Source organism: Anopheles bellator, chromosome 2, assembly GCF_943735745.2.
Source record: "Anopheles bellator chromosome 2, idAnoBellAS_SP24_06.2, whole genome shotgun sequence".
In the NCBI taxonomy this organism is placed as follows: Eukaryota; Metazoa; Arthropoda; class Insecta; order Diptera; family Culicidae; genus Anopheles; species Anopheles bellator.
In genome coordinates, this window is record NC_071286.1 from 21,049,724 (window position 1) to 21,076,825 (window position 27,102).

At 48.6% G+C, this 27,102-nt stretch overlaps 1 protein-coding gene across 1 annotated transcript in view; it reads right to left on the minus strand.

Moving 5' to 3' along the window:
* LOC131207169 (uncharacterized) overlaps positions 1-27,102 on the minus strand; it is a 102,199-nt gene that overhangs the window by 59,098 nt on the left and 15,999 nt on the right. Inside the window, exon 2 of the mRNA XM_058199780.1 lies at positions 3,065-3,285. Within this exon, the coding sequence (XP_058055763.1) occupies positions 3,065-3,285 (221 nt within the window). The remainder of the gene's footprint in view (positions 1-3,064; positions 3,286-27,102) is intronic.

Genomic DNA, 27,102 nt, shown 5'->3' on the forward strand with positions numbered 1-27,102 from the left:
TTCGAACGAAACGATGCAGCGAAACACTTTACTGTTCCTTAAACGGGGTTAAATTTCCGAATCCACCGAACGCTAGACGCTAGACGATTTTCCCGAGCGACTTTCTGGCCCAACGAACCTAAACAAGCCGTCGTCTTTCGCTCCCGCTGTTAAATGGATGTCGTTTATTCCGTTGATCTTTTGATCCTTTTTCGTCTTCTGTCGTCCACGGCGAGCAGGAAGGCTGCTGCCTGAACCTTTCCACCGCTTCGGTCACAGGATGTATTGTTCGAGTTAAGCAGTTTTCTCTTTAACTGTATTTTTCATTCAATTTCACCCGACGACTTTGGGTCGTCAACTATTCACGATTTGGGACGCGCTCTTCAAATAACTACGCCGCATCACGTATAAAGACCACGGTGGTTAAAACATTCAGAACACTTTTCCACTGGAACGATGGCGCTAAAATGTAGCAACCACGAATTAACTTGTGCGTGTCTCTGTCTCACGGCAGCCAATCAAAAGTAGCCAGGGAAAGGCCACCGTTCAGCGCTCAACGTTAAACGAAACGTTACCCTCAAGAAACCAGGAAAGGACAATCTAAAGACGAACGAAATAGGATATTTATACGAAGATGGAAAGCTCTCTAGCATCCCGTGTCACAATCGTGTCCTGTGCGCGCCACAAATGTGGACCGTGCCCTCGATGGCTTGCAGAAAAGGCTGAGACATCGGCAAGGGTAATCTCATAAATATATTATAATCCGAGCACGGCTTTCGGCAGCCAGCAAACTGGCAGGGCTGTGTTGCGTCGGTGCCCTTGACTTGACGCTTTCTAAAGAGCACAGATCATTTTCATCCGCTTTTGTCATTTTGCTTCTCGCAGAAGTTGATAGTTCCTGCTCAAACTAACTGTCCACCAATATGCGTGCGTGGAACAGGCCAATTGTCTTCCTATGCTCCCATCAAAAATCCCACACACGACATCGTCGACGTGGAGACCCATTTCAGGGAGGCAAAATAGCACATGGAAACCACAATCACTACGAATTGGCTATGCATCGGCCCCGGAAACCGAATTGGGCTTTCGGTTGAAAATCACAGACCAAACCATTTCGGAAACATCAATTTGTGGTGTGCAGGTTTCGGATGGAACAAGCAGAAAAGCGATACCAGCGTAAGGCAGTTGAAAGATAAATTGTGAAAGATAAACCACCCACCGAAAATGAAGGCTTCGGGGACCCCACACGATATTGATTAGAATAGATTGAGGATTTTCAATAGGGATGTGGGATTCGCATACATTTTCTTTCAGCATTACAAGTTGTTGAAGATTGAAACATATGCAACCATAAATGGCGAAAGTATTCAACTAGATCTAAGTGGAAAGATCTAGAAAATACGGTCTAAAAAAGAAAAGCCGTTACCAAAAATATATGTGAAATTTACGCACATAGTCTCAAATCGTTTTTTAGTAGAATGTTCGTGAAAAGGTCATACCTACATTTCTAAGAAGACTCCAAAAACCTTCCTGAGATGTACTAAGGAAATCGACAGTATTTCCTTAATAAAAATGGTGTCTTTTATCAACCAACACCGGAAAGAGTTTGGTTCAGAGGTTCCACCATAATAATCGTAATTATTCGTGCCCACGCGACGGTCGTCTGCTTTCGCGATAATCACTCAAAGTTCAATTTTCATAAATGCGTTTATCGCAGTTCGGTCCGGTTCTCCCACGAACTGCGTGAACAGTCAAAACCATCGACCCGCAAAACTTGCACAACGCACGCGACAACCGGATAGATTCCTCCCACTCAAGACGAGCCTATCTGAGATATCAGTCAAAGACCACATTAGCCACAGCCTACAGGACTAGGAAACAGCAGAAGAAGCCGTGGCGCTGTTCTGTTAGTAAGCACAATCTTTCCGTAGCCGGGTTCCGCAACAACGAAAAACGATGCACAAAAAGGGAACGCCGCTTTGACGATGAAAGATAATCTTCAGCCTTCCAATTATAATTAATAAGTTAATAACGAGCGCAAAAACAGAAGACGCCGTTCAACCGATCTCGGGAAAGCATCGCTAACGATGGGGCGATGGCTGATGGCTCGTTGTTCGTTTGGCAAACTCCATGGTGCTGTGCTGCTGCTGGCGCTAAAAATAACAACAGAGCTGTGCAACAAAAAAAGGGTTGGCTTTTGCTAAGCCGAAATTCTACGAAGTGAGATATCGGAGACCGTTTCGAAAACACTTTCAGGCTCACGAGACGAGAGCGTGCTGCGACCATCGGGCAACAAGAACTTCTGATGCTCATGCGAACTGCTCCAGGATGAATGTCGGACATTTTCCGATTTTTGCTTTGCTTTTCCATCGAAAGCGTGTGAACCCATTCCGAGGATTCCATACTGCCGCTATAGTTCCTTAACTGGGCTCTATCAACGAAAGCTGTAACCGATTCGTCGGGAACATCCATTAAGCGGACCGCGACAAGGGACTAGCGATTGTCACAAAATTAATGTTGAGCTTTGCCTCATTCCGAAGTAACGCATAAAAAGAAACACGTTGCAGAAATCGTCCTGCAACGTAATCTTATCTTACTGGTTTCCGTTTGCTTCCGTTTGCTAGTTTTCGAAAGGTTTTCACTCGTCTTGGCTCACGTCTATCAATCGAGAGCCTGTTGAATCATCGTTTCATGATAATGTTGATCATCGCAACTTCCTAACCGGTTGTCGTTTGTCTACCACAGGGACCACTGGAGAGCAGCTGCTGAGCCCAGAGAAAATAAACGAACAATATAAAAGAGCTCTCTATTAATGATGTCCTCGCGCTCCTCCATCGGGAACATGACTTTCATTAGATTTCTTATGGACCGAGGTCCTACTGCTACTTCTTGGCGACCCTCTTGCCATTCGATGCTTCGAGATCAGAGAAGACGGATTAGTGTCAGTGGAAGCAAATGCCTTCAAATTACTCTTTCTGCTGCCCGAGAACGGGCTGCGGCACGTGCACTGCCAACGAATGGCCGATAGAAGCAGAACGGTTCGCAGCGTACGACGTGGAAAAAGTAATTGAAACGCTATACTTACGTCGACGTTGATGCCGGGAAAAGGAAAAATCTTCTTGCTCGGTTGCTGGCCCGGTGAGTAGCGGTAGAACTCGCGCAGCCCGCGATAGAACTTCACCGAGTACAGTGGCGAAGAATCGTCCAATTCGTACAGGCAGCGTAGTGTTGCATGTTGGCCACGACGAACTGCTGGCGGATCAACTACCAGCTGCACCGACCGGATCGCTCCGAAGCCGTACACATCTGGAAAGGAGATATATAAAAGTAGAAACAAAGCATATTTTAAAACTAGTTTCCACTACAAAACGTCCTTCATCGTGCATCAGGATTCAATGGTTTTAGAACATTTGTCGCTCAAATTTGTATTAGTACGCACTGCTTTGCCCAGATCTTCTACGAATTAGAGGCTGCCTTTTCATCAGAAAAATATGCTTCGTTGAATGCATTACACGACCAGCGCGGAGCCGGGTTCTCCGCTTTCTGGCTCGGAGAAATTAATCAAGACAACAGGGGCAGGGCACCGAGGGTTGCTTTCTCACCGCGCCCATGGTCCCATGGGCTTAATCAGCTAGCAAGCAAGCACACGCTGCCTGCTAGCCGACTTATTCATTAGCATTAGCGAAAAGCGCACGAAAAACTTACAAATCAACTCCCTTTTCGGGGTGGAAAAGACGCAAAAGCCGGTCTGACGAACGCACACCACACGCTCTGCTGCCATTAATGAGACCAACGGAAGAAAAAAAACAAAGCGAAAAGAACTACCAGACAGAACCCCGTGTAAACTGAAAGCTGCCCATAAGGCCTTGCCGGGAGAACAGCAGCACCAGTGTCAAGATACAGCAGCCTTTTCTGGTAAGGCTTAGCCCATGCGATGTGTAACTTAATTAATTTAATGAAAATTAATGTTCATCAAGGAAGTCCCAACGGCATTAGTTCACGTGTGAAATTAAAGCTACCAAGGTCAGCGCAGATGGAGATGAAATAAAGTGCGTGTACACATTCTTACCAGCCAGTTAAGACCCGGTTGGCAGAAGACCCGGTTCACAGTTCTTGAAGGACCACCGAAATAGAGTGCAAATAAAGTAAGAAAGGTGGCCAAACAAATGCAAGAATTACTAAACAAGCTTTGGAATGGTTAGAACAACCGGATTTTGATGTATGTCACCACATTACTTTAATTAACCGAAATTGTTAATAAAGTCTGTTGAATTTTACTTTCAAATTTAACTATTATTTTTAAACACTCTATTAACTATGTGGTGTACTCAATTGGTCCCAATCTCAACAAATTGGAAATGAAATTATCTACCACATACTTCTACGATTTTCTCGATGAATTGCCGTCCTCTGAGATTAAAAGTAAACGACTCATCCAAACGGGACCTTAATCTCTGTGAAAAAGACCCACATTTACTTTGATGCATTGCTAAAAGTTGCAAAATTTACACGGCTACTTCTTTTAACGACTCCATGGTGTGTTATAGCGTGGGATTCGTTGTCTCGTAGACGAATTGGTTAAGAAATTCCTCCGTAGGTTAGAAACAGCAACAAACCGCCTGGCCAAGAAATGGGCGAAAGAAATAGGTTCCGCACCTTGCAAACGGCAAAAAGGGCTTGGCTTTGTGGGAAAGTCATTGAAAATGTCGTAACACTGGTTCGGTGGTGGCGTTGTTGTGCACGGAAGCCAAGGACCATAAATTTTCTTTTATTATCTACTCAGATTCTGTTTTAACGATATTTTTATGATAATTTCCACCCTACACACGGGCGATGAGAGCGACCGGGCCCGATCTGCCATCAATTCACCATCGTCTCCATCCGTAAAAAGGACCTCGGATGCCAAACCTCTCGAATTTAAATTCTAGTTTCTATCGCCCGGCTCTGCCCGGTCCGTGTGTTCAGAGAGCCAGAATGATTTTCGCGCACAATTTATCCTCCTACCGCCAACAGGCAAACGGCCGCTGTAGACCAATCCACCACCATCGACATCGACATCTCTCACCGGGCCAAATTGAGCTACGGCCAGCTAGCAGCGGAGAAGAAAAATTTCGCGAAAAGCATCACCACCGTGGCAGCGCCGCGGCTCGCAAACATTTGTTTGCTGTTTGGACGAAACCGAAGCAATGAATCGGTTGAAGGCGGAAAGCTGACTCCGGGGTTCGCCGCTTTGGAAGGCCGAACGTTGAATAGGGCGCATCGGGAGCATAAAAAGTGGCCTCTCCAAATGGCACCAAGTTCTGTTTGCCTAATCGTTCGTGTCTTCGAAGAAATAGAAATTGTGACGACTGCGGTCCGGCGGGCTCGATAGCTGGGCGCAATCCCCGGAGCCACCCCGATGGTGATGGCGGCGGCCTCGGCTCAAGAGCTCGGTAATCACCGTTTTTCGATGTTTGTTTTATAAATTTGAAAGCTACGGCAAACGTAGCCAATGCCGACCGGGTGGCCAACGCAAACTCTGAACCGGCGCGATGCTGGCACCAGGTTTTTTTTCTCTCTTGGCACGAGCAGCATTTCCGGCCTTCGTTCAGCACTGCAGAGCAGCGCCAGTGGGTATACTCGGTTCAGGATCTATTGCCAGATAGGGTTGCGCGGCTCTTGCTGCCCAACACGATCTATTTGCTTTCCCCGTTGGAAGAAGTAACCGTTTGGCAAACAATTCGCCGGACGCATCATTACATTTCGTAACAGTCTCGTGCAATTAGGTTTAAGGATGGTGGGGATTTGTCCTATGTTTGAGGCTTTGCGAACATCGGCATTTATTTACGAGTAAACTTCTGCTGTTTCGACTTCTCACTCAACTCACTTTGCCTTGAGAGACTACATTGAGTGGTCCAGAAGCTAGCGTTTACTACTCCTCAAAGTCAACATCAGTTGACACTCTTATGTGTGGCTCAGCACAGTCTACAGTCGCTACTCGTATACGGGGCTTTATATGATTAAAACAACCACATGATGTGATTGATGCATGATGCAAAACCTCAGCAAAGCCACTGGCTGGAATGTCTTTGTATTTCAACCTATCCATGGCCATCAAATGAACCATATTGTGCAGGATACGGTTCGACGACTGGAACAAAGCCCCGGGATGACAAAACAACAAGTCGCTTTTCCAATAAAAGTTTGTTTTGCCATGTTTGATGTACAAAGTTGAAGCGCTGCTTAATGCACATCTGTCAAGGTCCATTGTGAGATTGTGGCTTTCTACGTAGACGGATAGCTAGTAAGAGCTTCATGATGATTCCAGTGGTTCAATTGTGACAATCAACCGCTGGCATAAGAAAAAGCCAGTTCCATCTCGAAAAACATTGCTTTGGTTGTTTTAAATATCACTAAAATATAGTATTTTATCTCATCACCCATCAAGGCGACTCTATCCGATTGACCCGATAGAAATAACAGGAGCCGAGCTCCTTGAAAGACTGCTGCACTCCCCCGAAGCGACCTAGTTCGTAACCAGCTCGGACACGGAATGCGGACACAACGGAACGGAAAGGCGCACGAGATGGCTATCAGCATGGAAAAGTTTCGCAAAAAACACATCAACATTCCTTATCCTTTTTCATTTTCATTTTGTTTCCTATTTCTAAATTTTCAAAGCACACTCACTGTAAAAGCAGCGACTCAACAACTATCGGCCCGCTCGCTCGGCCATTGTAGGACGCTGGCGCATACTCTGCTGCCAGAAGATATCCTAAATCCTTCCTAAACCCACAGCGCCCCGGTTGTATCCTTCGCGCTTCGGAATGCTACCCTGCACACATCGGCAACAGTTCCGGGCCTGTGTCAGACTATTTTTCCTGTATCGGTTTTTCCGTAAAGTTGTTTTTATTGTGCATGCCATCGGCCGTCGTCCCGCGCACCCTGCGCTCGCTCGCTCGCCTGTCCTTCCATGTCCTGTGCCGGGCCGGTGCTTATTTTTATATCATACCACTTATTTTGCCAACTCGTCGGGACCAAAGTTGCCGCCACCGACGCCGCCGTGTGGAAATCTTTGCCCGAAAAACCAACATCATGTACTGGTCGTCCGGTCCCGAACGCCCGTTTACGATTATTGGATGGCTGTATGTATGTGTGTGTTTGGAATTGAACAGCAGTGGCAGTCTATGGGAGCGCTCTCCAGGACTTTCTGGAGCGGAAGTGGGCCGAACACATTTAGCTTCGGCCGTCGAGTGGGGGAGAACGCCGGCTGACAGAACGTTTTCACTAATGTTTCCCGGATGTTCCTCAGCCATACCGAGGATCGGCGACGTTGGTGGCGGGACGTATAAAAACTTCCCGAATCAGAGGATCTGATAAATATGAACCCGTTACGGGGATTGGATTACCCGAAAGCGTATCGGCGCGCACAAATCGGCGATTTGTCCGGGACCACCACCACCGGCGGGATGAAGAAGCACGAACCATAATATAATATAATAATAATAAAACCGCGCAAAAACTGTGAATAAATTTGATGGCATCTCGATGTCATCATTCATTTTAATGGTTCTCCCAGTGGGGCCAGTGGGCTGAGCTGAAGCGAGCCGGACGGTGGGAAAACCAGTTTTCTTCCTGGCCTCGCTCGGGGCCTTTCGTCGGGCACCGATTTCCGTTCAGCCAGACCACCCCCCGTTCGAAAAGGGCTGTCCAGGGCCCTCCAGTTGTCAAAATGGAAAGCGGCTTACGTTTCAACACACGTTCCTATATCGCCGGATGCGACTATTATTTTTACTGTTGAACAACATTTCCACAACTATGATTCTTACATTTTCTTCAGGCTTTATAGATTATTAAACGGAACTTAAATGCTGTGCTTGATACAAATCACATTCAGATTCAATTTTGAGGGCACAAACTAACAACATGATTCCTACAAATCTGTTGTGTAGCCAAAACACGCGGACTAGCATCTGGACACACGGAGGAAGAACTCGGGGCGCCATCAACATTATGATCATCGTCGTCACCGAAAACATTTTCGCCGATTGCAGCCATTTTGGAGTTCCACACACACGCGACCCACCATAGAATCGAGCGACTCTGGCACGCAAAAAACCGGAAACGAATGCGTATTTCAGCAACAGTCGTGCCTTGTGGATTTATTGGTCGGAATTTTGTCGAAATAGGCGAATTCCGATGCTATTGCTATTGTTTCGCGACGTCTTGAAACATTGATGGGCATTAAAAATGCAGAGAAACAAAAACATCGGGAATCCCCCGGACGAGGCCACCGATTGCTGGTCTAAAGTTGGACTAAAGTGTCGTAAAATGGATCGATCATCTTGCTTTTACGGTTGTCGATTAAAGGCTACCCATTTGCAAGACGTGCGCAAAAATGTGGACCCACAAAAAACTCTTCCATTTTAGGAATGTCCGGATATATGTAGTGCCCCGCCCAAAGCTTTTCTAGATAAATCGCTGGCTAGCACGTAATAAATAAAGTTTACCCTTCAACTGATTTCCTATCAGAACGATGTTTATCGATTTATTCAGGATGTCCTATAATAACTCAATATGGCAAACAACAAATGTCCAAGACGAATTCCTGGAGTTCATTGGAGAAATGAGTGATTTTAGGCTTATACAAATAGACCACACATTCTGCCAATAAAACAAACCAAAGTCGGCACAACATTTTAATATCACATTTCACGTTGACAACTCAGAGTGAATATCGGCACCGATGCTGCCCTCGTGTTGTGGCTTCCAAACTCATCCTTTTGCCCCGGCCGACATTCGTCGAACCACAAAAGCTATAAGCACACCAAAGGCCAAACATTTCCGGAATCTCCATGGTTGAAAAATGATCGTTTGCTTGCTTGGGCAGCAAAGTCCTGTCTCGCCTGGCAGCATAACGTCTGGCCGCCGCCATTGGCGTATGCAAAGACCTGGGCTGCTGTTTGTTCCGTGTCCTGCCGTTGCACTTGATAAATTGATAACGACAAGTGCATTTATTCTACTGGCTTTCCACTGGCTGGGGGTCCCGGAAGCGGCTCAAACATGTGGTGGTAGTAGCCTACCAAAGAGCAAGACCGGACATTGGTGGTTGGTGCTACTCGGTAGATGTTCTCTACAGTGGCGCGCTCTTACAGCGATTGATGATAACCACACCAGTCGATTGGTCAGTCTCTGCGTGTAGTTTTCCGCCGCTACCATCCTTAAGTGGGACATAAACAGCCGACGAACGGCTCAGTTATCCAGTGCGCGATAAATATGCGCGCTTCAGGGCAGCCCTGGATAGTGCCGTCGGAATTTCGATTGCAGCTTAGCGCACAACAGCGGCATAACCATCTCTGGACGCGCTTTAGGCCTCATTACGTACGCGTTGTGGAGCTTCCCGGTTCGACGAACGGTGCGTAAGCCTCGAACGCCAATTTTAGAATGGCACATTAATCCTTCATTGTTGCGTTTCAGCATAAGCGGACACCACGGACAGTTGGGGAATCATTTTCGAAGCTTCCCCAATTATTATTTCAACCGAAGCGCGCACTTCAATGGTTGCCGGGCCCCATTATGCTGGCCATAAAATGGACTGCCATGGCCACAGTGTACCACAGCGATAACTCCTTCGTCGTGCAAGCGAGTGGAAGTAAAAACGCGATTGGCATAACGGATTGATTCGGCGCAAACGGAAAATGCTTGAGTAATTTTGCTGACAACAGATTTCCGTTAATGATACGACGCGTGGGCTTCGAAATACTGTTTGCTGCGTTGTGTGCTTGATGGTTGGGCGAAGATTTTCTGTGCATTAACAATGCTAGAAACACTCAGCATTAAACTAGAAGAATTGCTAACTCAAACGGAAAACACCTTCCCATTGTTAAGCAAATCGTTTAAAAAGGATACGACTTTACCTTTTCAAGATTTTTAAATAGACGATGGACGATGGACGAATGGACGATAAGTGATTGGCATCGATATGTTGACCAAGGTCTCCAGCTTCAATAATAATAAGCATCCTTGATATGTCATCTTTATTATTATTTTAAAACTAGAAGATATAATACTGTCGCGTTCAAATTTATCAAAAGTGTTGATGCAAACATTTTGCACGATTTTTTAAGCTTTAGTCACATATTAAAAAGGGGTATATAACTTATACAAACAATTCTAAATTACGATTGATGTGGTAAGCCGTTAAAAACAACAACCGATAACGTGAAGCTAAGAGAAAGAGTTACAGACCGGTGTTAATGGTGCACATTTAGCGACGAAGATAGCCAAAAGCCATGTATAAGCAACAAAAAAGTGCTACCCAGAAAAGGGATACACCATCATCCTTGTAAGTGGTGGTCCGTCGTTCTGGTTAAGTGGACACACGGTGTACTCCGGGACGCGCATCGCGGGGGCTGATTGTGGGAAAATGAAATAGCTCCATTTGGCGACCCCGAGTTGGACGGACAGCCCCGTTGGAAAATGATTTTCCAAGTGGATTAAAAATGCATCAAAAATTGGGATCCACAAAAATTAACCACCCCGTTTTCTTTGGGGTGGTGGTGCTTTCGTAAACGAGGGTAAACTTTTTTGGGGCAAGATAAATGTCTAAAGTCAACCAGAAACCCCGAACCGGTCCCCTGGTGGGTGGTGGAGAGCAAAAAACGGAGTCGAACGGAGGATGAAGTCACACCACCGTGGAGTCGCGCGCCCTTCTGCCGGCCGGCATCTTGACGGCGCGTGCGAAAAAGTGTTCACTCGACTGGCGCTAATGATCGGCGAATCGGGTCACTAACGGCCCTTAAAAGATGCTGAAGGGTTCACTGGTCAACAGCAGCGCCGGAGAAGAGGAAGAAAGGGCGCGACGAAGGCAGACCGAACCCGAACGACAATGGACTGTTTATTCCAACGACAAGGCGATACTTTGCCACATTAAAGCTGACGGTTATGGCAAGTAATTACCAATATAACGAAGTAAGAACCAGCTTTCGGGCGGGTGTAAAAGACTAGCTTTTAAGATTATGCTACCCCCACGTAGGTGGTCACGGCACAGCATCACGCGGCACGCTGATGAACTCAGCCGCAGCATCGTGCTCGGGGTTGCAGCATTAAGACGTTAGCAGATAACCCTGCATACCCGATATCTGCTGTAAAAAAAAATGTACACTTCGGTCGACGCGAATATGCTCGACTCCGTTCGTTCGTTTGATCTCTGTGAAAATGTGGTTCTGTGCACACGTTCCCTCTACACATTGGCCAATCAGACTGCTTAATCAGTGCTTAAAGCTTCTCGGTTTCTGGAAAGTTCCACTGCACCTTCTAAGTCTGAAGGAAAGGCACCGTCATTTTATGTTTCACCCGTTCTTCGTCGTGGTGGGCACAAAAATAGAAAATGTTTCACACCGGGTTAGGTGATATTTTCGGCTTAGTTAGCTCCGTAGCCCCGGCGCCAACGGAGCCAAATAATTGGCGCAAATCCTCATATAATGACGACGAAGTCTCCGATGAGACTATATTTACCCCGTGTGGCCAAAACCCCGTCGGGAGACGACGCCACAGAGAGGGCAAATAAATTTTTAAGTCGATTAACGCGACTCGCAGAACGAACGAACTCTCTTGGTCCGCCATTCCATGTGTATCCCAATCGTTTTGCCGTCACTCCGCGGTGCTTCGAACGTTACCTTTGTGGCTAAGAATTCTCGTGAACTCCGAGAAAGTAGCTTCCGTTCGCCAAGTGTCCAACACATCGTCGTCCCCGGGGAGTTGCCAATAAAACCTGCCAAACCTTATCACGGTGGCCTTGTGTCCAAACATTCGGAATGGATTGTGTTCAAGTGTTTTGCCGGTGCGGCGGATATTTGTTTCCACAGCCGGGCGGGAAGTGATTGGAAAATGCTCAACGAGAAAGAACCGACGCCCAGCCATCCCCACCGAAAGCCTAATTCGTCTCATCGAGTCAGCGCGGTTCTTGATCCTGAACCAACGCTGCAATCGGCTCCCGATTCGGGGGGTTACTTTGATCTATTTTCGATTACCAACACGACCTAGCGGTGGTAAAGCCACTTGGCACAGCATGGACAATGCGACGCGCGCAATAGATGGTGGGAAGGCCAAAAAGTCAATTTCGTCGCACCACGTCACGTCACGACATTTCGTCACGGTAGAGGGGGGCACAGCGGCACCCTCTTGGGAGAGCCACCCTCGAATACGAAACCTCCGACGGGAAACTCTCGGCGCAGAGCGCTAGACGAAGAAGTCCTCGCCACCGTTGCCCAGGATCACTCCTTGGTCCCACCCCGCACAACTCGGAAGCACTCCGGGCCAGGAGGCAGGCCTGAGGGGATATGGGACTCTTCTTCTCTATCGCCGCCGCCGCGAGCGCCAAAGCCAATGGACCATCACCACACCTTTCGCTCTCTTTTTGCGTGACAAAATCTCATTATTTTCCTGGTGACTTTCCTCCCGGCTTTCCCCAACCGGCGGCGACTTAGACAGACAATGCCGGGAAAATAATGCTGGCACTGGCATCGACACTCCCGGGGACCCAACCCAGGGATAAGTGCTTCGTGGAAATGTACGAAGACGAAAGGGCAATAGATTAATCTTTTTTGCACCTTCAAAGCTCAGGTACCGGACATCGAGCGAGCGGGCGGGCGAGTCGAGTCGGGCAGGTTCGTGGGGTCTCCTCCCCAGACCGCCCCACCCGCTGGACGACTGTTGTAAGGGGGGAGCCGGCCTTTGAGCTAAGTGATTGAATCATGCGAAACTAATGGATTTTGCACTGTGGCGAAGAAAAAAAGGACCCTCACACGAACACGAGCGTGGCGTTCAGGACCTTTGCCTTGTACCCTGCAGCAATTACCTGCGAGCTCCTGGAAAAGGGTGTGGTACACTCCTGTTGCATGTTGCGCTCGTCCCGCCGTGCAAAAGACGAGCAGCGGCGGCAAGCGTTTTCCCGTCTAGACGCGCGTCCGAGGTCTTGGTAATGGATTTCCGATAGTTGCGCGGTTGATGGTGAGTAGCAAACAACATTTTGTATCAACCCATGGGCGTCGTGGACGTGGTGGAGAGTACTTCCCAGTGGGGTTTTCTTTGCTCCGGATGCAGCCGTTCCATTACTGCTGTTGCCACAAAAATAATCGCAACAAAGTAAGAAATAAATCTTGCTGTGAAACATTGCGCCCCAGGTGCACCCACCCTGCGGGTCCAGCGGCACTGGGTCATTCCCCCAACTTGCATATGATTGGTAGGTGAATGCAGAGCAGAAAATATATTGTCCGCCCCTTTTCGGTTCTTTGCTGCTGGCATCATATGCTGGCCAGAAGTCTGGCTTTGCTGATGACGCAAGAACTTGTATGACGCCTCGTATCGCTCGACATAGAGAGCTAGAGTGCTGGAGTTGCCCGATGACGATGACGCCCTCATGCACGGCGGCGGACGGACTACATCGATGTCAACCTTCACCCCGGACACACCGACAAATGAGCCATTTGGGACCATTAGCCACCATTACCATCATGGTGGTCATTTCGAGGGGGGGCACCATCGTCGTTATGTCATAGGCGAACGCGCTCTGGCGCCCCCGGTTCTCCCCTGTGGCGCTGCTACTTGTGTCGTCCGCCAGTAGTCCGTCCTGGCACTCCTGGCTATGTTTGCTGTCACGGACATTAGGGTTTCGTAAGCCATGCCACCAAAAACCGACAGCACTGGAGGACTGGGACAACACACAGGTCCCGCCGGCGGCCTGCAGGATGGAAGAACGCATAAACGGGACACAGTGGAACATACTCTAGGCGGGTCCCGTTCAAGAACGTAGAAGTACTCTTTTTACGATCGCTACCGGGAAGTTAAGCCACTGTTGCCTGCTGAAACCGCTAATCTCCGCCGCCACAAGAAATCTGAACACAATCCACCAGAGCGCCCCAGTAATGTCCATCCATCACCGGGGTGCTGTCTCCGCTGGGCCCACTTCCGATCCGGGTGACAGGAGGAAGCGCGTAATTAAATCCATAAAAATCCCACCTCGGCGTGGGAAAAGTTGGCCATTTTTGGTTCGGCATCAATTGAAACATCCACCGTAACGTCATCATGAACGCACCGCGGCCGGAATAAAGTTCAAATTGAAGGGCAGCTTTCATCCCTGCACGCCGACACTCAGTTCCAGTTCCGGGAAGCCATAAATAAGAGTGCTGACAGACAAATGCAGGCAAACAGTAAACAGGCGGTTGGCACACATTGTAGCCCGTGGCAGGGAGGGAGGGAGTGAATGCCAGGACGTAAAGGTATGTACCACCCTGCATAAATACGTGTGGTGTAACTTTTTTTTGCGCAACCCGTTTCTTTTCGGGGGTCTTGGGGGTTCAGGTCTATAACCCCCAACTTTGCTTGCCGCCTCCACAAAAGCCCGAAGAATTCTGGTGATCAGTTCACAACGCCCCGAAAGAACGGGAGATTCAGAAGCAGCCACGCTTCCGCTTCAAAAGTGGAGAGCAAAATGTGTTTAAATATTTGCGCTTCAGCTTACGTGGGGCTTGTGTTTTTTTCTCGTTGGTCCGTCCCGCTCCCTGGCAATCTTCACATCCCTTCGGTCCCACCAATCCACTGCCCAAAATACTCCGGGGTCCAATGCATGCCCATCAACTTTTGAACGCAGGAGAGCCGACCGTCAGTTGACACTTGATATAACTTTCCGCGCCCACCACCCAGCGCCACCCCAATTCTCGTCGCCTCCGCCTCCATTCTCGAGTTTTGGCCCCATAGCAGCAGTCTGGGCGACATCACATAGCCGAGATAGAGCTCCAAGAGCATTAAGCGTCTATTTTTCGGATTTCCAGGGCAGCCGACGAGCCGGGCATTAGGGCCGTCCCCGTCCGCCGGATGGAACGCTAGTCCACCTCGTGGAAAGAAACCCGGCACCAGGGGTCCACTCGTGTGAAGTGTGCCAGGGATTCGGTGCCGAGCGCTGCACCATAACGGAACCGAGCGGGCATTAGATGCATGCGGCGGTGGCGGCGGCGGCGACTACCTCAAGTGCCGCATTACAGCCAGCAATAAAGCGGACAGATTTCAGAACACACCGGGCACAGAGCGTACCGTACGATGTGTGGGCCGCCTCCTGCCAGCCAGCCAGCCAGCTAGCCAGGGTCCTTCAGAAGCCATCCCGAAACGGCAAGAGGATCGGTGCGAATGAAACTGTGTTTACGAACAGCAAACGATGAGCGAAGCGACGCCTTCAACGTCCTGGGCCGCGCCCGCGCCCTTGTCACTCGCCTGCCGCCTGTGGGGTGGGGGTCCCTGTCATCAGCTCTCGCCATCGGGGCCAAGCGAAAAGGTCCAACGACGAAGACCCAGCGGAGCGGAACGCTGCATCCCGCCCCCCAGTGAATAGGATGTAAAGAGTTAAATTCTAAGTGTGTTTACATTTTACTCAAAATATGTGTGCATACGTTTAATTTGTTGTACACGGCAGGGTGCAACAACATTCGGCCGGCATTAGCGAGTGTAGGTTTGTGGTGTCCGGAAGAAACGTCTTTCAATGGCCATCGGTGGCCTGAATCTAATGCCTTTAATCCATTTCATGGCAGCTTCCGGGTCGGCTGATAGAAAGCCATTCGACGCCCGGAAGAAAAGCCCATAAAATCTCTTCTATGAAGCCTTTAAATACGTAACTGGTGTGCTGGGCCACTAGCTCACCGTGAATCTGGATTCGGATGACAATTTTTTCCCACGTTAACGCTGTTGGCAAAACTGCCAAGCAAACCGGGGAATACCCTGCTCTACATTAGCCTCGACAACAAGTTCCAATTAATTTTTTCTTTCAATTATTAGGACTTTGGCTTGTAAGATCAGGAGAAACTTGGACATCCAAAACTAGTTTTGATGATGAAAAATTGGCAGCATTGTCCGATTAGGATGCATGTCAAGAGCTTGCAGAAATGTTAGGAGTTGACCACACGACAGTTTTCCCTCGCCTGAGTGCCGTGGGAATGATTAGATTGGGTTCCACATGAATTGAAAGAAGGAAGATTGCTTGGGAATTACTGCTTGGACGACATAAAACAAAGGGGTTCTTGTACCAAATCGTCACTGGCGATAGTGGATTTATTATATTACGAGAATCCTAAACGCAAAAAAGGCCAGGGTACAGCGTGATGAACGGGTTTATGGTGGAATATGAATGGTATGGTGTACTATGAGCTTTCAAGACCTAATTAATTTGTTCATGAAACGCTATCGACAACAATTAACACGTTTGAAGCAAGCTTTGGTCATACAACGACCAGAATGACATAAAAAACATAATGAACTGACCTTTCAACATGACAACGCTCGACCACACATCACAAAAAGGGACACAGCCTATCTCGAATATTTGGCATGGGATCTGCTGCTCTCGATACCTTACAAGTCTATAAAAAGGGGTTTTCCTTACTATGTGCTTAGTAGTCTAGAGACCGCTGTCAACCGAACATGGTCGATCGGGCAACTGATGCCAGCTACAAAACCCGTTACCCGAAACCTGAAAGATGATAGAAAGTAGCAGCTAACGACGGGCGGAGACTTTGATTAAAGTAGTCATATGTTTTCTTGTTGTAGAGACAAACGTCGAAAAAACACGCATGCATTATTTTGAAGTCCTAAAACTAACCCCAGTTGATCTCTTGTTTGAATTGCTCCGAGCTTACAATTAACGTGGCGTTCGAGACTACCCTCCATCGACTATTGACGGAAAATGAACCGCAAATCAAGCGGCGTCGATGTCATCGTTCAATCTCTCTCTCGATTCATATTGGGGGCTACATGAGGCGTGAAAACTAGCGTAAAATTAATTTGTAATGTCAAATCGTTTACGCTTCGTGTGGCAGCAAAAATATAAAAACGAAATGTCAAACGTGTATACGTTCGTGTTTTTGGTCCGAGAAAATAGAAATAGAAGAAAAATAAATTGATTTCTGATTTTTTTTTTCTGTTTCTTCGATTTTGTTGCTATACTAGCAAATAAGAACTTAAATTATCCTCTGTTTGTAAGCGAAACGTATGCAAAAAGCATTTACGCTCGGGTTTACGCCTCGGCCAACCCGTAAACGTTTTTACAGAGGCGCAGCAGTTTGGCATTAATCTGTAATTACTAAAAAACATTACTTTACGCCTCATGTAGCCCCCCAGATATATCTGCAATCCGCAAAAATGCACGCAAAATGCGACAGACATATCCACAGACCAACCTGTCAACAATCCTCTTAGCAGGGACTTCAAACCAACGGAAAAGGTAGCACCGACGGATGTCGAATTCGCTCGTTGGGCCTGCATATTATTAAACTGATGTTGTACTTTGGAGGAGGAAAATGTACTTCGCCCCCCTCACAACCCGCCACCACGACAACAACAGCCACCACCCACCAGTAGGAGCCACTTAATGGGGTGTCAGTGACACGCGGATGATGGAGAATCGGCTCGGCAGAGCAGGAAATAAACTGTGGCGGAACTTGGGCCTGTCAGGTTGTTACTACGGCCGGGTGCAATGTGTGCGAATATAAATAAAGTTGGTCTCAAGATTGGCGGCTCTTTCGTTAGCGAAATGGTTGACGCTACACAACAAAGGGGAGGGCGGCACTTTTGATGCGTTGCTTTTTCAATAACGCAAACGTCGATGATGTTGTGATGTCCTGCCACTACAATTTTGGCACTAGAGGAACGCCGTTTTGGAGTGCTGACCCAATAGAAAAACAACCCCTCAGAGTCACAGAACGGCACAAGGGGGCTCATGTGAAATAGTGAAGCGTTTTAACTAACCTCGGCATCTCGGTGTGTCCTGTAGCACCCCCACACCGCCAGTAGTGCTCTGCGCTACTTGTTGGGATATGAGTTACAGCCTCGAGCGCCGCAGGGAAATGGAACAACGAAATCAAGCCAGAAAATGGCAACCATCGCGCTGCTGTCCACCTATTTCATGTTTTTCGCCGATACGCTGAACGCTGATTTGATCTGTCATGTCCACCGTGTCCCGATCCACAACGGATGCCTCGTGTGCCCACTTGCGGGTGTTTATACCCGGTCGGAACCGGCTCCCTCATGCTGGACTGCTCCTGCGAACCCCGCGGAAGTGGCGGAAACAAACACGACCATGATGATGATATGCGCTGCTGGAACCGCGGCGTCGTCCACGGTCCAGCCGACCGCTGAAGCTGGAACCCGCAGGATGGGACATCGACGTAACCGAAACACGAGAACCGACGTGACGCACCATAGCAGGGAAACAAACATGTTTTTCCAGACTCTCGCTTACAGGACGATCCCACCAACCCCCCAAAGCTGAAACATGATCTATCGAGCGCCGTTTCATGTTTACTGGACGCTACACCTACACCACCTTCTGGACAATTCCATCATTTTTCAACTAGTTTTTCGTCGGTTCATCCGGGGCCAGAAAAAAAGTGTGGAAGCTTAGGCGAGGTATTATTGTATGCAGAGCAACTAGTCCAACTTAGGCTGCCACATGTAAGCATTACAAGCAAACCTTTTGGGTTCGAATCGGAACCCGAACTAGGCTTCAACTATTGAGAAAATAATTCGGACTGGAGGCTTTCTTCTTCACCAGCCAGCCAGAGCATTGTGGAAGGTTTTGCAAATTTTCCCGAAGAATTGGATCGACTGCCGGCGGCGCATGTGTCCGGAGTGAGGTGCCGCAGAGTTTCAGTTAATTAAATTAAACCCAAGAACAGCTGAAAGATGCTCGGTCGTTCCTGGTGCTTTTTGCACCCGATTATACTACTCTACACTCTACTACGTAATATCTCGGCAGACTGAGTCCGCGCTTCTTTCACAAAGTCAAACCCCTTTCCCGGCAACCGCCGTTTACCGTTGGAGAACCGTTGGGCCGCGGGCTTGGACAACTTCTCGGCGCTCTCGGGAGGAGAGCGTTTGGGACTTTTGTTCGCGCCGCGCGATCCAGGGACTATTACACAGGCGAAACCAATATTTCGACCATCCGGCGTCGCCGGCGTCCTCTGCGGGGCTTATGCTGCTCTGCAAGGACGATTGTCGGTAGCCATCCATCCTCGCCGGTCGAAAGCTCATTTTCGCGTCACAAATCAGTCGGTCCACGGTGCGCGGTGCGCGACCGGGATCATCATCCCCGTGGGGAAAAACGCCACCAGCCAGCCACCAGCCAGCCACCGGCCAGCAGCCACCTCCATCGTTGCCACACGAAAAAGAAATTGAAAAGTTTTCCTATTTCCGCCCGCCCACTGCTTTTAATGTCGTTATGTCGCCGGGCGGATTCGGGACGCTGACGCACAATGAGAGAGCTTTCTCCTGTGGGGCGGCGGGCGCGGCACTCAGGAAGACGGACTTCGACAGACGCCCGCCACCCATTCGAACCCTCCCCCGGGGGGGGGTTGTTTTTCATTTGCCGTTCCAGGCGAACGAGCAAAGATGACAAGTCCACCTCTGGCTTTTATCACCGCGTTCGCAGGCGAAGTCACCATCCGACGACGCGCGAGCAGAAACTCCTGAAAGCCAATCTCTGTTTTCATAATTTTTATCATTCTATCCCACCCCCACCCCGCCGCATCGGAATGCCATCATTTTCCTTTGGCTCGTGTGTTTTTCTTTTCGCTTTCTTGTGAGTTGGGAATTATCGTTTTGGCGTGAAACGGTAACTCACGGCGCTGATAAGTGAAGCACTTCGCAAGGCAAACCACAATTCCCGGTGTGCTTCCGCCCGTCCGCCCGGATTGTAATACGAAAATCATGGCAGGATAATGAGTCGTCGCGTGGCGTTACCCCAGGGGGGCGCTCCGTCGCTCGTGTGCGTACACCGAACTTCGCTTCGGGCAAATGAAGATGATTAAAAATTACGAAAAAATAGCTTTCGGCCAAAAGAAACAGACACACGCGCTCGGCTCGTGCGCGAAGTTTGGGGCGCAACATGCACGCCGGTTGCGCCGTAATTGTGTCCCGAGAGTTACTGCCGATGGGGGCAGTTCGGCATACCAGGGTTTGTGTTTGTTGTTCTGGTTGATCGTATTTAAAAGTTAGCTACCAAAAAATGTGCCTTCACCAGGCTGGCTCTCTGGCGGAGAGTTTCTTTCGCAAGTCCGTAGCGGGCGAGTAATTTTAATTACCTAAGACCGAGGCATCGCAGCGGTGGCTCTTAGCAACCTCGAGCAGTATAGACCTGGAACCGGTCGCAAATATTGGCAGCGGAAATGAAAAGAGCCACCAACATTCGCGCAGACATTCGCATCTATTCGCTGCTGCTACTATTTCGCCAGCTCTGAATGGAGTTGGAATGGAGCACTGTTATCACGGAACCCGCCGCCGCCGGCGGGAAATTGAGAACCTAACAAAACAATATCCTGGAGTAAAATAGGAAAATGATTGAATGGAAATTGAAAGAAAATGTTAAATTTTCTACCAAATTTACAGTTCCATACAGGAGTCACCGGACGCAAAGTGGGGTTTGGTGGTGTGGTTCAGGGCGGTTCTCGATAATTTATGAATCATATTCTGCCAATCGGATGGATGTAATGACAAAAAACTTTCAGACACATAGGCACGTTCGTTCCGGTGCAGAGCGACCACCACCGGAAAATGGGGCGTTTTGTGAAAATAGTTAAATGGGCAAATTTTGTGGTCCCCGGACCCGGGACCCGGTCCGTGGAGTTAAATCACGTGCTCACAGGGCCATAAAACGACAGTTACAACCCCGGGCACTGCACACGACCCTCCGCTACACCCGGGACAAACCACGATGAACACATCAGCACATCAGAACCCCCTTCACAGAGGATGGAAGCCTACATTATCGTTAAAGAGAACGAATGGTCACGGAGCGTGTTGCTGTAGAAGGAGCTCCCGCAGCGGAACCGAATCGGAACATTGCCACCAGCGCCTCCCAGGCACCACCATAAAGTGCGCACACAAACGACAGTCTGTCATGCTGCGCCGTCCACTGACTGACAGACGATGGCCCACATTGAAACTGATGCGCCCAGGACAACCGCCGGACCTCAGACGCCTCGTCTGTGCATCCCTACCGATCCGTCACGTACGTAAACGTGCCTCCACAACGAACGAGAGAGAGAGAGGTCAGGAACTGCCGTTGCAGAATGGGAGAAGTGACCGAAAAAGGACACTCGCTCTCCGACGCACAGTGCATCGGACCACCACCCTCAGGATGGCCGTAAGTTTGCAGGAGAGGAACCATAAAAACCCGCCGTCCACACAGTCCACAGTTTTGCCCGAACACATAACCAGCAGATTACAATGCATTTTCGGCGCGGGGCGGCCCGGCTGACAGACGGGTGGACGCGGTCACCGACCCAGCAACCGGAAGGTGGTGGCGGAAAGTGATAAATTAACATACACAAATAGTTTCGCTTATAAGAGTAATAATAATACTAAACCAGAGTTGACCGACCGAAAACGGGGACTGTACTGTGCGTGGTCCTGGGTCCTGGGTTTAAGTAGTGCTTTATCTTCACTACGGGACACGGCCGCCGGAGCCGCGTCGTGTGCTGGGAAAATATGTTTTATGGCAACCCGCATCCGCCGTGGCAAATTGTTCGTTCGTTGATACAATGATTTGCGCACTCTGCTGGACACCAAGGGCCATCAGGAGCAACTTTTCAAGTCCACTCACAGAATTGCAGAACAGCGAGTGTTGTGGGAACAATAGTTTTCAGATTAGCATAAGGAAGTGTGTGTCGAGCGGTTTGCTGTCAGTCCGGCGGCACTGATATTGGGGGGCTGCACTTAACTCACCGGGGTTGTTAACATCACTCGGCTCGACAATCGTTTTCTACAATCTCCTGCCTATGCAATGTAATGCACATCTACTCAAATACTTCTCTGAGCTATTCGAACATATTTAATTCTTGGCAGGTCGCCTAATTAATGTAAGAGAAGTTACACTAAATATGTTGATGGGCACGGGTTCGATTCCCGAGACCGGCGTGATCCGTTGGCAAAAATCCAACAAGCCCACCCGTAAAAAAACAGAACGTTACCGAAAACAACAGAGACTAACATTGCCTCTGGTGTAGGCAAAGGCTAAGACCGGTCGGCGAGTGTATTTGCCGGACATGCAGCAATATCAACACTGAGAAGGCGTATTTATGTTGTTAGATTGTCAATGATCTGATATCAAAAAAGGATGATATTAATTGTTGCTTTACCTTGTATTGTTTTTGACGAAGTGCTTTGTCCATGTACAGAAAACATCATTCCGTTAGCTTTACACTTCTTGAATTTTGCATCTTCTTCATTTGTTAATATCAATTTACGCGCACTCTCTCTTCATTTATGCTCCGCAATGCAAATTATGTTTTATGGTTTAAATCCTGAACAAATCCTTGAAATGATGCAAATAAGTTTCAAGCGAAGAGTTCACTGTTAATTAAAACATGTTGCACTTACGCATCAAATGAGGGTCACGGGCTAAGAACATTACATTTTTTTTTCGATCGACTTGCGCCCGCCTGGGTCATATTTTATGCTTGAGCATCATGAAAGCCGAACCGTGTGTCGTGGTCATCATAATGTTATTAATCCCACTTAATCACATTAAAATCCATCCAATATTCTTCTTCGCCACTCTACCGTGGGGCAATTACCGAAATTACCAAAGCTCAGGACCGCCGCCCCATAATGCGCTCCCACCCGTCCCCGTCTGGGCCGTAGCCGTGGATTGGTCCCTCCGTTTTTCGTCAAGAATCGACACAAAGTGCCTCAGCATGATGCTTTCTCCGCGGGCCAGCAAACACAGCGGGGCGTGGGGCGACTTCTGCGTCGATAATTAGACGAATTGAGGTTTATTACGCTAATCACCGGAGTGGCCCCGGCTGCTGCTGGTGCGCCGTTTTTTGCTTGCTTTACTGCGCGCGCCTCGCCCGATCCATATTTCAAGCAACTAATGCTCATTTATGTTGCGATCTTGCGATTTACCTTTTTTGTTGGCTATCTTCCGCTCACACACCTTCCATTTGGGCTGATTGAAACGCCAGCCGGACAACGTTCCTTGCATAAATACCCGGAAAACCGGAGCGAGTCAGCGAGAGAAAACCCGGCAGCGGCCGAGAGGGTTGAGTCGTGACAAGTGGAAATAATTGATGATGGGCGTACACCAGCCCGAAAGGCACGGGAATGGTGGTGTCGTGCAACTGGGGGCCAATCCCCGAAGTGTCACCATTTTCACGAGCAAACTTTCCAATCTCTTCCCATGGTCCGCGCTGGTTGGAAGCCTGTCATTTACATAATGAATGCCGCCGCCATGGCCGCTTGTCCAAAGTCTACAGCATTCCTCCCATTAGTACCGAACATTTCATTTAATGATTAGCGCACTGGTGACCGGAGGCTAATTTCGTAAACGACGCGAAAGCCGACGACAAAAAACAAACACAAGAACCCAAAACCCACGGAACAGTGCGATGATGCGCGTTGCTGCACATCGCACCGCAGTTCGGATATGATTTTTTCGGCTTTTCGTGTCATCCAAATGTACGGGGCCGTGCGCCCCGTGCGACGATGACAATTCAAACGAATGGTCATCACCGGGTCAACCATCGAATCGGTACGGCCAATTCACGGGACACTCCCCAAGGCGATAGCGCCGAGGTTTTTTTGGCAACCGTCAGGCAAACGATATGCTTGCCCCATTAAGAGGCGTGCCGCCCATGCAGTGGATTTGCTGCTATTGCTGTTGCTCATCAAAGGAAGAGGACATGAACGTGGAACACGTGAGACCACTAATTGGAGTGATTTAATCATGTAATGTCCTTCCATCCCTTCCAGCGAGACATGTCCGTCCGCGCCCTTTCGTGTCCATTCGTCAAATCTTCCTCGCTTCAAACGGGATGGGGAGCGTCGGGTGGAAAAGGGAAAACATCATCCAGGCTTAACGTTATTAAATCACAGTTACTCTCCAGGGTGTGACCGGAAACAGTCCGACACGATTACGCGTGTTTCCGCTGTGACACTGTCTAGGATGAGTCATTTTTATTGGTATCTCATGGTTTTGTATTTTTCGTTCATTGCGTTTGTTTATTTTTATGTATTTATCCACTTTTATAATTTACACCTTATTCGGACAAGTTCTGCATGTAGACTGGGGAATTGGGAATTGCTTTCGGAGAGCTTAATTTCGTTCAAAATTTATAAAACCAAGCAGATTTTGTATGGATCGGTAAGCTTTCTGGCATCTTTTTCGATGGTAGAATCAATATTCAACATCAGATCGAGTGTTAAATATTGAAGCACATTTTCCCAAAAGATGAAAACGCAACACTCACGATGTTCACATAAACAGCAGAACATTACATTATGTTGGATAAAGTTAGTTTAAGACACTAACTGTGTCCGCACGTCACAGGAGCAACCGACACACAGGCATAAGTTTGGACCTCCTTTGAATTGTGGCCTTTTACATACTCTCAACTAAACCATTCATGAAACTTTCGCAGAACAGTCTTCAGACTTTATTGTTTACGGACGTAGTCCCCTTTTAAGCTTAGTGCTTTCTACGTCTTGAGAGCACCTTTGAGCTTACTTTGCCTTTCCATTGTTGGTCATCTACGTTAACTCATCTACTGGGATGTTCAATACGTTCGTAGCTACCTATTCGGCCGTAGTTGAACAGAGGGCGCTGCTACGAGTCTAATATTTTTTTGTTAAGTTGATGCACTGTTCATAAGAACGAATGTGAAGTTTCATTTCAATCTATCAATTCATTTTTTTTACAAGCCATTTAGTATCGAGGTGTCAAAGTATTTTTTTCAACGGAAAAAATCAGTTATCGTGTAGTGATTGAATTTTTATTTTTGGAAGGATTCAAAGGAAGGGGAATTTGTGAACGAATGTTGAAAGTGTATAACAACTTATTTCCTTCAATTAGTATATTAAAAGAGGGGTTTCTGAATTATAACGTGGTATTTGGTATTTTAAAACAAACAATTGATTGTAATCCATATAATGTAGAGACCCCTTGTTATGGATTCGCCTATCTGCTACTGTTACCCCCTGTATCCTTCAGTAATTTCACACAAAAATATAATAAATTTTTTGTCGCCAACAATACTCTCGTGAGCTAATACATCCCCTAGACCCACATCTCTGCCCTGTGACGCAAGTCTCAGAGCGTACAATTCTGCGAACGTGAAAAATCGGCAACAAACAATACAATTATGCACGGTGGCCCGCCCCAGTCATCCGCACCGGAGCATAACCAAAGCATGGCAGAAACATCGTTTAAAGTGAACCATCCTGGCGGGGGACGAGAGACAAAATGAGTAACACATCAAAAACACAGCTCACGAACCGAGCGGGCGCACGAGAGGTACAACAGTTTTCCCTTAGTCTCACTATTTAACTTTGGTGCGGAAAACTTTCGACAGGCTAGTGGCTTGGCTCGAGCATCTGGTTGGTGGCCTCAGACAGAGCGTGATGGGGCCGCCTCACAATTCGTGTCGGTTTGCACTGGTTTGCAACCACGGACCACGGACCACCGACCACCGACACTGGTACCGCCGGTGGTGGTGCTGACCAGAGAGAAGGCTGCAAAAAAAGGCTCAACAACCAGCAGCTCGCAGGAGCCAACATTGGAGAGCCCGGGATGCACCAGTGTGTGAAAGGGCGAACTTTCGCCTAATAAGAAGGCTCACAACAGATCGGTGGTGGCTGCACCACACACGGCGGCTATTTGGACGCGGTTTCTCCGCCGTCAAGCGAGCGAGTTTATATGTTTATTTGCCTTCGGTGGAAACAACATAAATGAGATTATGTGAAAAATAAGTTGCATAGCTTCCTGGCCGCGCTCTCGGTGGTACTTTGGGAAAGATCCGACCCCGAGGACTCACAGAGTGTGAGTGAGAGAGAGAGTTAGAGCACCAACAGAGAGAGAGGCATTTTGGGCTCGATAAAACGAAAAAAACTCAACGCGTTGTTGGAGGAAGACAACTTGAAGCAAACACAGCTCGATTCCGGAACCGAGTTTCAAGCGTCCCAACAGAGAGCCGCTCACATATCCCCACGTCGAATGTGTTCCCGATGTTGGCCCCGATGTTGGCAGGATGAGCACGATGATGCAGCTACCTCCTCCTTCTCCTGTGCACACATCAACCACCACCTCTGGCACCCGCAGTGCATAATTCCCCGCCGCTCCTAGGTCTCTCGCTGACAAGAAGCGAAACCGTGCAGTCATCAAAGTTTCGCCGCAAAGCCTCGCATAAGCAAACGGTGCTCCGGCTCCGGCGTAAACATCAAGAACGAGAGCACGTGTTTGAGCCTGTCTGCTGCTGCTGCTGGAATGTCTAAATTTCACGGCTTTTGTGGCCGAGTTTTTATTTTTCCCAACCAAAGGAACCTACCCACATCGCAACGGCTCGCTAACGACGCGCCTTTCTCTGCAAATGAGCCACCGGGAAGCTGCAAAAGGACAGGGGTGTCTCACGAATTGATATGCGCACCCCGCAACAAAACCCACAAATGAAGTCTCTTCTTCCAGAAACCGGAAGGAGCAGCGCGCGATTCGTCGTACCCTTCGTCGTTGCCTTCTTCGCAACGCGCCCCCCTCCTGCGGGCTGGGGTCCAATATTCTATTAATTAAGCGCAGCCATTTTGAGCCCTTCCTGAGAATCGTCGTAGTCATGTGTACCCCCGCGTGTGAGTGTGGTGCTTTGTACGTCCACAGAGTCCACACACGCGACCCCGAAATTGGGTAACAGCTTCCCGGCGAGAGGCGGTACTGCCGAAAATTCCGTTGCATCTCTCTCTCGATCGGACGATCTCACACAGGGCCGCCCGCCCGGCACCACGATAAGGATGCTCGGTCATTAATTAGTGTTTTTGTGCAGTTCCCCTGCCCGGGACGAACTAATGCCGACGGCGGGAGCGCAGAAGTGCAGAGGCCGGTACAAGATTTATGCGCGTTCCTTCCCTGCTCGGCCCGGCACACATCGCCGAGAATGAGCGTTCGGTTTGCGTAGGTAGGAAAGTTTGCCGCCCGGAACACCAGTAGCACAGCACCACATCCGCCTAAGGACATCCGAGATCCGAGCACCGTGAACTTACACACGACGAGCTGGGCGGTGAGCAGCGCGCGCCGTTGTTGCTTCACGACCTTGTTTACTACATCCTCGACTCGTGTCC